Below are 12,877 nucleotides of genomic sequence, written 5' to 3' on the forward strand. Positions count from 1 at the left end.
TTCATGTTTTCCAATATTAGTCAAGTAAAATTTTGCTGTTTCTTTTTCCAAAATCAAAATGCTTAAAAGCAGATGATGACAATATTCCCAGAGTTTTAGTTGTTTCTTTGCTGAATTGGAAATGGCATCTGCCACCCCTGGCCAGGGTGCTTCCTAAGTGCTCTGAAAAGAATGTGACTTCAAGGGCAGCTGCCAGAGAAATCCTACTGAGGCAGACAGTAGCCCTCACCCAGTGAAAGCACAGAGAAGTCAGAGAGAAATCCAATTGTGAATTTTAGGATGAGTGTGGAGGACATGAAGCAGAAAGCATCCATGTGGAGCTCTGTGGAAGGGGTGCCCATGATGGTACCCTCAGCTGCTAGGGTCAACATTGCCAATAGGGGCAGAGGAGAGGTTCAGAGACAGAGGTGCTGTTGAGAGTGGCCCCAGGCACCTGTGTGGTGCTCAGAAAGAGTTCCTGGAGGACTGCATATTTTAGGGGATAGGGAGAAATTTCTCTGGGGCATCTGACACCCTTCACCCCTGCCTTTTCTCAGGTGGGCTCCTGTGCCTCTGAGGCACCATGTGGAGCTGGTCTGAGATGGGGGTTGCAGCAGGTGACATGTGCATTGTTTGGTGACACAATTGGTGCTGCCATGGCTGTTCTCCATGGCCTGTGACATGATGCAGAGCTTTCTGGCACAGGGCTGTGACAGGGTAGCCTGCCCACCATCCCTGGAACTGGTGGCCCTCAAGGAAATTTGTGCTAGAGCCTGCAGGAAGACCTGGCCAAGGTGGAATCCTTGGTGGAGGCCCTGCTGGAGAGCTGAATTTGTCTTCACCTGTGGGCAGAGAGGATGTGTTTCTGGTGTGCACATGTGTGCTGGTCTGGCAGGAGCAGCAACAGGCCACATGTAGGCTCCTGGAGTTAGGCCTGTGGGGGTGCCCTGAGTACAGGTGAAAGGGCCCAGCATGTGTCTAGGTAGCTGCTCATCCAGGGTCCCAAGTCCCTGTCCTCATTTGGCAGCAAACCTGGCCCATGCTGGCATGAAGCTATTGATTGTCTTTAATTAACCACTTATCTGATGATTTGTGTCATAAACATGTGGTTGACTAAGGGATGCTGGCTCTTGTGGCACTTGAGTGATGCAGATTATATGGTGTATGCTTCATATAACTTACTAAAATCCTTTTTCAAAGATTTTTTATTGTGATATGTATATAGTGATAAATTTCAAAATATTGTTTAACAGGTATTTACAGAGCAAATTTCAAAGTCTAGTATGGGTTACACTTCCACAATTTCAGATATTTCATTCTGGCTGTTCTAATACACCAGAAACTAAAAAGAAATGTCTATATAATTATTCAGTAGTCATTTAGTAAGCCCATATCCCCCAGCCTCAACACCAGCAGACTTGAATAATAGCTGCTTTGGCTGTGAATATAGCAGAAGGGAGAAAAAGAAAAATGGACTACTACTGAGAACACAGAGATATGTGTTCTGTGCAGATTTACACTGTGGATATGAAGAGGCTGAGTGAGCCAGTATGGTGGAAAGACTGCAGGCAGCAGGACTGATTCTCTCCTGATGCTGTTCATGACCATTTTCTTCCCTCCCTTTGAGTGTGGGTGGGACATGTGACTTACTTGTAGCCAATGGAATTTGGCAAAAGTGAAGTAAATTGGCAGATGAATTTAAAGTCCCAGATCAGTAATTTTGCTTTACTCAAAAGTGAGATTGCACTGGGCTAACTAGAGTTAATCAGGTAAAAGCCCTTCAAGGAGGTACTGGTACCTTCCTGAAGGTAGAAACAGTAGCAAAACCTCTTTCCAGGAGGGTACCTTAATTCTACACTCAAAATAATTTTTTAGAGGTCAGGAATTAGCATACTCTGAATGATAAGGAGGCATACAAAGAAAGATATGCATTTTAAAAGGTTTTGATATCCTTGTTTGAAAATTGATTCTCAAAATTTTGAACTTTTTCAATGTTTTAACCAGGAAGCATCCTCTTACTTATATTTTATTTGTGAAATATTGAATTATAATGATGAAAATAATACTAAGATGAGGAAAACACATTCTTATGCATTTAAAAATATGTATTTGAGGTACATTATGCTCTTTTAAAAGCATTCTGAAATACTTATATCATTTAAGTGTGTTGATAAATTCAATATATTTGAGAACATACAAAAATAGCATGCTTTCTATCAAAGAAAAGACAAAAATATTCTGCAAATCAAGCATCATCTGTAAAAGGGATTTTGAAATGACATGAGAACAGCCTGTTCACCTCTTATATTTTGGTTCAGGATCCTGATGGATGATAGTAATAATATCCTGCTTTACTCTCACATCTTTGCTTGGAATGGAGTCCTACAACTTTGCTTGGTCCCTGGAATACTGATTACCACCTTGTTTCTACTGTCCAACTCAAGAAGGCCTAGACCCTGAAAAACTCTTGAAAGCTTTGACCCTGATCTCCCTACCCTCTACTTGGAAATGACCCTTTGAACCTTACTTTATTCTAGAGGTAGCTTTCCCTCTTATTTCAGGCTTCCTTGTTTGTTGACTTTGTTCTCTATCTGTTCTTTGCCATTCAGTTATTTTTATTCTAGAGGTCTAACATAGCTTTAAACTGATCAGAAATTTTTAGCTGTTGTTATTCTTGTTCTTGCTGTACATGTATGCCTCTCTCACTGGCCAGTTTTCAGTTTATCTCTGCCTCCCATCTTCCTCTATAATCAAGTGCCTACCTGCCAGCTTCTTGGAGGTAGGCACTGGGTACCACAGCAACTTCTCTCTGTGTGGGTAAAAATGTCTGCTTGCTCCCAATTGTGTTTGTTTCTGCTGGCCAGCAAGCCATGGTTTGTTTTACAGCACTGCTTTAACTGTTGGGTCATCCACATTTCTCAACTTAAACAAGGTTAGTTTCCCATGCATAGTGTTTAGACCAGCTTCACTAGGCCTGGGGTAATGTTTGGAGGGGTTCTCAGAAGTCCTAAAGTTCTCTGCATTTTCTGGTCTCTCCAGCAGATGGCACTCTTTGGTGACTTAATTGTCCTTGGAAGGTGTTCTTTTCTGTATCTGAGGCTGTGTCTGGCCAGAACATGCCTGAATTACCTCTTGGAGCCTGGATGAGTCCAAATTGTCAGGGTTGAATTACCTCTTAGAGCCCAGCTGAGTCTGGCTGGTTGGGACTGAATTATCACTTGGAGCCTGAGTCTGGTTTGGCTGGACTGAATTTTGTCCTGGTGCCCCATATGACTTTGCAGGGCTGAAGATGTGGGTTTCCTGCACCCTCACTTTACTGGGTAAAATCTGCCTCAATGTGAGGCTGTGTACCCCACTCCCTCTTTGGCAGAGGACTCCCCCAGCTGCCACAGTTTCCTGCCATCTCCAGACAAGTATCAGGCTGCTGGCTACTATGACCTTCAAGGGTGGTGGAAGGGCTTTCAGAACTAGGTCTGAAAATAGTCTCTGCCCATGTTTTCTCAGACTCTTCATACCTCACTTATCTGGGCCTTGAAATGTCCTCTGCTATCCCCCTGTTCTCCAAAAATTGAGGATGTGTCTCACTGCTATGAGTGATTTTATAGTCTGTCCCTGGTGGGAGGTGAGAAGAAACTTAACTGCTGGTTATTTTTTCCTTCTGTAATGTACGAGACTGAAGGGGAAGGGAGAGGACCCACTGACCTCAAATGGAGTTCTGCTACCTGATATCTCTCTTCTTCAATTTGGCATTTGTAGGGTCCTTCTCTTGTCCATGCACTACTCCTAAGTTCTGATCAATTCAGGGTTATCCTACTTTTTTGCCAAATATCTGGGGAGTTTTCAGTTGCCAATGTTGCCATGTTGATGATGTCACCCCCCCCTTTAATTTCTTCTTCTGATTTTTCATTGTTTATAGATTCATTACTGATTTCTGTGTGTTGATTTTAACCTTCCAGTTTCATTTATTAGCTCTAGGATATGTTTTTGGATTTTTCAAGAATTTCTGCATGTAGAATCATGTAATCAGCAAATAGGGAATGTTTTGCCTGTTCCTTTCCAATTCAGATGACTTATATTTCTTTTTCTCACCAAATTGCTCTGGGTAGTTCTTCTACTACAATGTTGAATGACCATGGTGACAGTAGGAATCTTTTTGTTTTTTTGAGATTTTAGTTGGAAAGCTTTCAGTCTTTGGCAATTAAGAATGATGTAAGTTGTGGGTTTTTCATATATGTCCTTTATCACATAAAGGAAGTTTCCTTCTAATCCTAGTGTTTCAAGTGTTTTTTCCAAGAAGGTGCTGAATTTGTACAAATGAATTTTCTGCATCAATTATGATTGTAGGTTTTTCCATTTATTCTGTTAATCTGATGTTTTATATTAATAGATTTTCCTAGATTGGTCCACCCTTGCATGCCTGGAATGAATGCCATTTGATTGCGTTGTATATTTCTCTTGAAGTGCTGTTGGATTCACTTTGCTAGTATTTTGTTGAGGATTTTAACATCTATATCATGAGGGGTGTGGGTCTCCAATTTTCTTTTCTTGTGTTATATTTATCTTGCTCTGGTATTGTATTGGCAATCATGAATAATGCCACTATAAACTTTGGAGTGCAATGTCTATTCCTGTCCCTCCTTTTCATATTTCTGAGTGCATACCTAGTAACAGGATTATCAGATCATATGGCAATTCTATACTTAGCTTCCTGAAGAACAACCATACTGCCTTCAGAGTAGTTGTACCATTCTAAATTCCCACCAACAGCGAAAATGTGTACCTATTTCTCCAGATCCTCTCCAGCACTTGTATTTTTTGTTTTTCTTAAATTCAGTTTTATTGAAATATATTCACATACCATACAATCATCCATGGTATACAATCAACTGTTCACAGTATGATCATACAATTATGTATTCATCACCACAATCTACTTCTGAACATTTTCCTTACATCATAAAGAATCAGAATAAGAATAAAAAATAGAAGTAATAAAAGAACACCCAAACCATCCACCCCATCCTACCCTATTTGTCATTTAGTTTTTGTACCCATTTTTCTACTCATCCATCCACACACTAGATAAAGGGAGTGTGATCCACAAGGTTTTCACAATCACAATGTCACCCCTTGTAATCTACGTTATTATACAATTGTCTTCAGGAGTCCAGACTACTGGGCTGGAGTTTGGTAGTTTCACATATTTATTTCTACCTATTCCAATATATTAAAACCTAAGATGTGTCATCTGTATCGTGCATAAGAATGTCCACCAGAGTGACCCCTCAAATCCATTTGAAATCTCTCAGCCACTGAAACTATTTCATCTCATTTTGCATCCCCCCTTTGGTCAAGAAGATATTCTCAATCCCATGATGCTGGGTCCAGATTCATCCCTGGAAGTCATATTCTGTGTTGCCAGGGATATTTACACCCCTGGGAGTCAGGTCCCACATACAGGGGAGGGCAGTAAGTTCACCTGCTGAGGTGTCAGAGAGAGAGAGGGTCACATCTGAGCAACAAAGAGGTACTCAGTGGGAGACTCTTAGGCACAATTATGTGTGATTTTAGTCTCTCCTTTGCAGTAATGAGCTTCATAAGGGGAGACCCATGATCAAGGGCTTGGCACATCAAACCACCAGTCCCAATGTTTGTGACAACATCAACACCAGTCCAGGTGAGGAAGTCCAGCACTTCTGCACTTTCCCCCAGCTCCTAAGGGTAGGGGGGCTGTAAATACATTTTTTATTCTCTGCCCAAATTACTTTGGAATGTGTCACTATTTCACTCTAATCTATACTAACTTACCATATCTCACTTCCTGTTCAAAATTCCGTGTAATTGTGGTGTTTGAACAAACCGACTGTAGGGTTATACTGTTTAGAAAGTATAGGTCCTGCACCAAATATACATCTCTTCCCTTGGTCTCACATGGAAGTTGAAATTTTAAAAGACAGTCAGTTTTGACCTTTATCCTTTGGTCCAGTTTGCCCTATTCTTAACCAGATCTGCTTCATTCATATCACTAATTGAAGTCTGGGCTTTTTTTCAGCTTTCTTTTTAGCAGTTGCTGTATCCACTAATACTGACATTCATATCTGCTGAGCTGTAGCTCTGAGTTTCAGGTGTCTCAGAGATATGCATTGTTCCAGAGACCAATCAGGTTATACACTAAGGGATCAGCATCTCAAAGTTTAGAGATAGGCATTACAATTCAGGAATAGAGTTGACTGCTGTAAGAGCTTACAATCTAGGGACCATTACAATAATCATGTCCATGTTAGGCTGTGTTCTAAGATTCAATTCTGAGTTTACACATTGTAGTTATTCCATATTGGTGAGGTATTATAGTGTTTGCCTTTATTTCTGGGGTTCTTCACTCAAATACTGTGTACAGGATCTGTTCACCTCATTGTGTGTCTCACAGCATCAATCCTTCTCATAGTTGCTCAATATTCCATCATATGCATACACCACAGTTCACCATTCTGTTCCTCAGTCTATGTATCCTTAGGTCACTTCCACCCATTGCAAATCATGATTACTATCTCCATGAACAACAGTTTGCAAATGTCCATTTGTGTCTCTGCTCTCAGATCTTCAAATGACATACCCCATAATGAGGTTGCTGGAACTTATGGTCCCCACATACTTAACTTTTTGTGGAACCACCACACTGACCTTCAGAAAGGCTACACCATTCTACATACTCATCAATCGTAGATAGGTACATCCCTCTCACCATGTTTTCTCCAACACTTACTCCTATATATATATATTTTCCTACATGTATTTTTTTTTAAAACAGCCATTCTCATAGGTGTGAAATGGTATCTCATTCTGGTTTTGGTTATCATTTCCTTAATGGGTAGTGAAGTTTAGCATCTTTTCATATGTTTCTTAGCCATTTCTGTTTGTGTTTGGAAAACTGTCTGCCCATGTCTTTTGCCCATTTTTAATTGGGTTCTCTGTTTTTTGTTTGTTTGTTTGTTTTTGATTTGTAGGATGTCTATTGATTCTGGATATTAAAACCTTATTAGGTTTGAATGAGATGGAGATGGAACTGGAGCCAGGCACAGGCAGTGGATGTGGTCCTGCTGAGAGCTGAAGATGGCAGTGAATGTATACTCAATATCAGTGACCAGTGATAACTTAAGTCAACATGACATGCTGGCTTGGATCAACAAGTCTCTGCAGTTGAATTTGACAAAAATTGAACAGTTGTGCTCAGGAGCTGCCTATTGTCAGTTTATGGACATGCTGTTCCCTGGCTCCATTGCTTTGAAGAAAGTGAAATTCCAAGCTAAGTTAGAAAATGAATACAACCAGTACTTCAAAATACTGCAAGCAGGTTTTAAGAGAATGGGTATTGACAAAATATTTCCTGTGGACAAATTAGTGAAAGGAAAGTGTCAGGACAATTTTGAATTTTTTCAGTGGTTCAAGAATTTTTTTGATGCAAAGTATGATGGAAAAGACTGTGATCCTGTAGCTGCTAGACAAGGTCAAGAAATGGCAGTGCCTCCATCCCTTGTTGCTCCAGCTCTCAATAAACCAAAGAAACCTTTCAGCTCTTGCAGTGCAGCTCCACAGAGGCCCATTTCAACACAGAGAACTACTGCAATGCCTAAGGCTGGCCCAGTTGTGGTGAGAAAGAATCCTGCTGTGGGCAATGGGAATGATGAAGCAGCTGAATTGATGCAGCTGGTCAATGTATTGAAACTTACTTTTGAAGACTTGGAGAAGGAGAGAGATTTCTACTTTGGAAAACTAAGGAACATTGAATTGATTTTTCAGGAGAACAAGGGGGAAAACAATCCTGTATAGAAGAGAGTTGTGGACATTCTTTATGCCACAGAAGAAGACTTTGTGATACCTGATGAGGGTGGTCCCCAGGAAGAACAAGAAGAGTGTAAACAGCCTGGACCAGCAGAACAACATACAAATTCTTCACTCCAAATCATGTGCTTAACTGTAAAATACTCCCTTTTATTATACTTAGAGGACTCACTGGTTTCTTTTCATAAGCAAAAAGTACCTCTTCTTGAAAAGTGCACTTTGCAGAAGTTTCACTCCTTTTCCATAAATATGAGTTAGGAGCTTTTATCTTGTAGCAGAGCAGTATTAACATCTAGTTGGTTCACCTAGGGAACAAAGAGGCTGACCCTGGGGCTCACCGTGTGGTTGCTGGAAATGCTGATTGCTGGATAAGGTGTTTAATGTAATTCATTGAAGTGGAGACCTCAGTAGAGAAATGGAAAGACTGAATTGAATTTTAAGTTAATGTGAAATCTTGGCAAAGAATGTTTTGATAAATAAATGCCTTAAGATTATTTAAAAGATGCTTCCATATTTCAAAATATTAAATGTTACATTATAGAAAAAAAACCTTATTAGACCACTGAGACTGTGTCCACCCCATGAGCACAGGCCTCTTGCTGCTCCACAATCACCACTGGTTTAGATCTGTCACCATATAGCTCACCATGGATAAATACATCACTGCTCTCATTGTTGACAATGGCTCCAGCATGTACAAGGCTGTCTTTGCAGGTGATGATTCACCCTGGGCCATCTTTCCATCTATATTAGGGCATCTCTGGCCCCAGTATGTAAGGATGGGCATGGGCCAGGAGGACTTCTATGTGGGTGATGAGGCCCCGAGGAAAAGATGTATCCTGACCTTCACGTATCCCATTAAGCAAGGCATCATCACCAACTGGGATGACATGGAAAAGATCTACCACCATACCTTCTACAAGCTGCATGTTGACCCAGAATTGTACTCAGTTCTGCTGACCAAGCCCCCCCCCTCCCTGGATCTGAAGGCCAACCATGAGAAGGTGACCCATGTAATGCTTGAGAACTTCAACACCCCTGCCATTTATGTGACCAACAAGGCTGTGCTGCCCCATATGCTTCTGGAGGCATCACAGGCATTATCATGAACTCTGGTTATGGAGTCACACACACTGTGCCCATCTATGAGGGCTATGTCCTGCCCCATGCCATCCTGTGTCTGGGCCTGGCCAGCTGTCACCTGACATTACCTGATGAAAATCCTCATGGAGCATGCCTACAGTTTCACCACCATGGCCAAGAGGGATATTGTGTGTGATATAAAAGAAGAAACTCTGCTGTTGCCCTGGACTTCAAGCAGGAGATGGCCACCACTGCCTTGTCCACCCCCCTGGAAAAGAGCTATGAGCTTCCTGATGGGAAGTTCATCTCCATTGGCAGTGAGCAGTTCTGCTGTCCTGAAGCCCTCTTCCAGCCTTCCTTCCTGGTCATGGAATCCTGTGGCATCCATGAAACTACCTTCAACTCCATCATGAAGTGTGATGTGGCCATCCAAAAGGATCTCTATGCCAATGTGTTGATGTCTGGTGGGACCACTATGTATCCGGGCATTACTGACAGAATGCAGAAGGAGATCACAGTGCTTACACTCAGCACAATGAAGACAAAGGTCATTGCCCCCTTTGAGCACAAGTATTCTGTGTGGATTGGTGGATCCATACTGGCCTCATTGTCCACATTCCAGCAGATGTGGATCAGTAAGGGAGAGTATGATGAGTTTGGCCCTTCCATTGTCTAAAGGAATTGCTTCTAATATTATTACTTCTTGTACACTCTTTCTTCAAACATATCTTGCACATTAAATGAGGTGAGATGGGCATGGCTTCATTTGGTTTTTAATTGTTTTTTGCTGTTTTTTTGGTTTGTATTTTGGTGCTTGACCCAGGATTTAAAAACTGGAATGGTGAAGGTGACATCAGTGAGTTGGGGCAAGCATCTGCAAAGTTCTACAATTGTGGCTAAGGACTTTGTACATTGTCCTTTTTTTGTAATTAAATTCACTTTTATTGAGATATGGTCACATACCATACAGTCATCTATGGAGTACAATCCACTATTCAGATTACCATCATATAGTTATGCATCCATTGTCCCAATCTATTTTTGAACATTTTCCTTACACTGGAAATAATCAGAATCAGAATAAGAAATGAAAGTAAAAAAGAACACTGAAACCAACCCCCATCCAACTATAATTTTCATTTAGTTTTGGTCCCCATTTTTCTACTCATCCATCCATACACTCAATAAAGAGAGTGCAAACCAAAAGGTTTTAACAATCACACTGTCACCCCTTGTAAGCCACATTGTTATGCAATTGTCTTCAAGAGTCAAGGCTACTGGGTTGGAGTTTGACAGTTTCAGGTATTTACTTCTAGCTATTCCAATACATTAAAACCTAAAATATGTTATCTATATGGTGAATAAGAATGTCCACCAGAGTGAACTCTTGACTCCATTTGAAATCTCTCAGCCACTGATGTTTATTTCATTTTATTTCACATCCCTCTTTTGGTCAAGAAGGTGTTGTCAATCCCATGATGCTGAGTCCAGATTCATCCCCAGGAATCATATCCTTTATTGCTGGGGAGATTTACACCCCTGGGAGTAAGGTCCCATATAGTGGGGAGATCACCTGCCAAGGTGGCTTAGTTAGATGGAGAGGACCACATCTGAGCAACAAAGGGGCACTCAGGGGAAGAATCTTAGGCACAATTATAAGTAGTTTTAGCCTCCCCTTTGCAGTAACAAACTTTGTAAAAGCAAGTCCAAAGACAGAGGGCTCAGCATACCAAGCCATCAGTCTTCAATGTGTGTGAGAACATCAGCAGCAATCCAGGTGAGGAAGTCCAACACATCCACATTTTCCTCCAGATCCTAAGGGGAGCCCTATGTATATGTTTATATTGTCTGCCCAAATTACTTTGGGATGTGTTGCTATTTCACTCCAACCTATGCAAACCTATGATATCTCACTTCCTATTCAAAGTTCAGTGCAATTGTGTTGTTTGAACAAACTGACTGTAGAAGTTATATTGTTTATAAAATATAGCTCCTACACCAAATAAACATCTCTTCCCTTGGTCTCCCATGGAATTTGAAGTTTTAACACATGGTCAGTTTCAACCTTTACCCTTTGGCCTGATTTGCCTTAGTTTTAACCAGATCTGCTTGATATATCTCTAATTGAAGTTTGGGCTCTTTATCAGCTTTTATTCTTAAACAGTTGCTGTATGCCCAATAATACTGACATTCATATCTAAGGAGTTCCAGCACTGAGTTTCAGGTGTCACACAGACACCCAATGTTCCAGAGACCAATCAGGTTATAAACCAAGGTATTAGCATCACAGAGTTTGGAGCTAGCCATCAAAATTCAGGAATAGATTTGACTGCTGTGAGAGCTTAGAATCTGGGGACCATTACAGTAATGGTTTCCCTGTTATGCTGTGCTCTAAGATTCAATTCTGAGTTTACACATTGTAGTTAATCCATATTGGTGAGGTATTATAGTGTTTTCCTTTGTTTCTGATGTACTTCACTCAAAATGCTGTTTACTGGATCCATTCACCTTGTTGCATGACTCACAGCTTCACTTCTGGTAGTTGCTCCATATTCCGTTGTATGTACACACCACAGTTCACCGTTCTGATCCTCAGTTGATGTACCATTAGGCCAAATCCAGCCACTGCAAATCATGGATACTGCCTTCATAAACAGATGTGAAATTCTCCATTCATGTCTCTGCTCTCAGGCCTTCCAAGTACATACTTTATAATGAGGTTGCAGGACCTTATGGTCTCCATATACATAACTTCTTGTGGAACCACCACAATGACCTCCAGAAATGATACAGCATTCTGCCTCTTCATCAACAGTAAATATGTACATCCTTCTCTCCATGTTTTCACCAGCTCTTTTATACCTATTTATAGTTTTTATACAATTTTATAGAATTATATTCACATACCATACAATTACCCAGAGTGTACAGTAAGTTGTTCATGGTATCATCATATAGTTCTACATTTATCACCACAGTCAGCACTTGCACATATTGATTACTAGGAAAAGCTTTTTTGAGCAAATAACAAAGATAATAAAAAGAAAAATAAAATATCATACAATGCAATATAAAAGTAAGAACAGAAAACACCACTACCAACAATAATCTCATATTCCTCCCTTATATCCCTCTCTCACACATATTTAACTTTTGGTATGCTGCTTTTGTTACCTTTACTGGAAGCATATTTCAATGTTACTGTTGACCATAGACTCCAGTTTGCTTTGATTATGTTTTTTTTTTCCAAAATACCATCCCTTTTTCAACACTCAGCATGGTTTACATTCATTTCTTCTTCCATATGTGAAAACACTTTTATATTTGTACATTTAGCAGAAGTCATTGCCACTTCAATTTTTACCAAGTTATACAGTCTGTCTCTATCATCTATCTTTACCTCTAGTGTCATACATTCCCCTATCCCACCTTTTTCAGCTTTACTCACAGACATCTTTGTTCAGTGTACATAGAATATTGTGCCATCTTCATACTCTATTATGCTACTGAATTCTGAATCTATGCAATCAATCCTCCTGAACATTCTGTAGTCCTTCAGCATAAAATGCCTGATCTCTAACCTCTTTCTATCTCCTGGTAGCATGTATTAACAGCTTTTAACTCTCAAAGTTTATTCATTAATGTTAGTTCATATTAGTGAGACCATAAAGTATTTGTCCTTTTTGTTTCTGGCTAACTTCACTCAACATAATGTCCTCAAGGTTCATCCTTGTTTTTATACATTCCATGTCTTTGTTCTGTCTTACAGCTGCATAATATTACATCATGTTTATATACCACAGTTTGTTTATTCACTCATCCTTAGATGGACAATTATGCTGCTTCCATCTCTTGGCAATCATCATTGATGCTGTAATAACATTGGTTTACAAATGTCTATTTTTGTCTTAACTTTCAGTACATTGAGTATATACCTAGCAATGGAATATCTGGGTCATATGGTATACCTATACTA

The 12,877-nt window shown here is 40.3% G+C and overlaps 1 protein-coding gene and 1 pseudogene across 1 annotated transcript; both read left to right on the forward strand.

The window, feature by feature from the left end:
• The first annotated feature begins 7,089 nt into the window (after positions 1-7,089).
• Positions 7,090-7,806, forward strand: LOC119533224 (microtubule-associated protein RP/EB family member 1-like). Its single transcript, XM_037835316.1, has one exon. It carries the CDS (start codon positions 7,090-7,092, stop codon positions 7,804-7,806), a length of 717 nt encoding a protein of 238 aa, XP_037691244.1.
• A 659-nt stretch (positions 7,807-8,465) lies between these two features.
• LOC119531489 lies at positions 8,466-9,592 on the forward strand (annotated as a pseudogene).
• Positions 9,593-12,877: the final 3,285 nt, after the last annotated feature.

This window comes from Choloepus didactylus, chromosome 4 (genome assembly GCF_015220235.1).
Source record: "Choloepus didactylus isolate mChoDid1 chromosome 4, mChoDid1.pri, whole genome shotgun sequence".
In the NCBI taxonomy this organism is placed as follows: domain Eukaryota; kingdom Metazoa; phylum Chordata; class Mammalia; order Pilosa; family Megalonychidae; genus Choloepus; species Choloepus didactylus.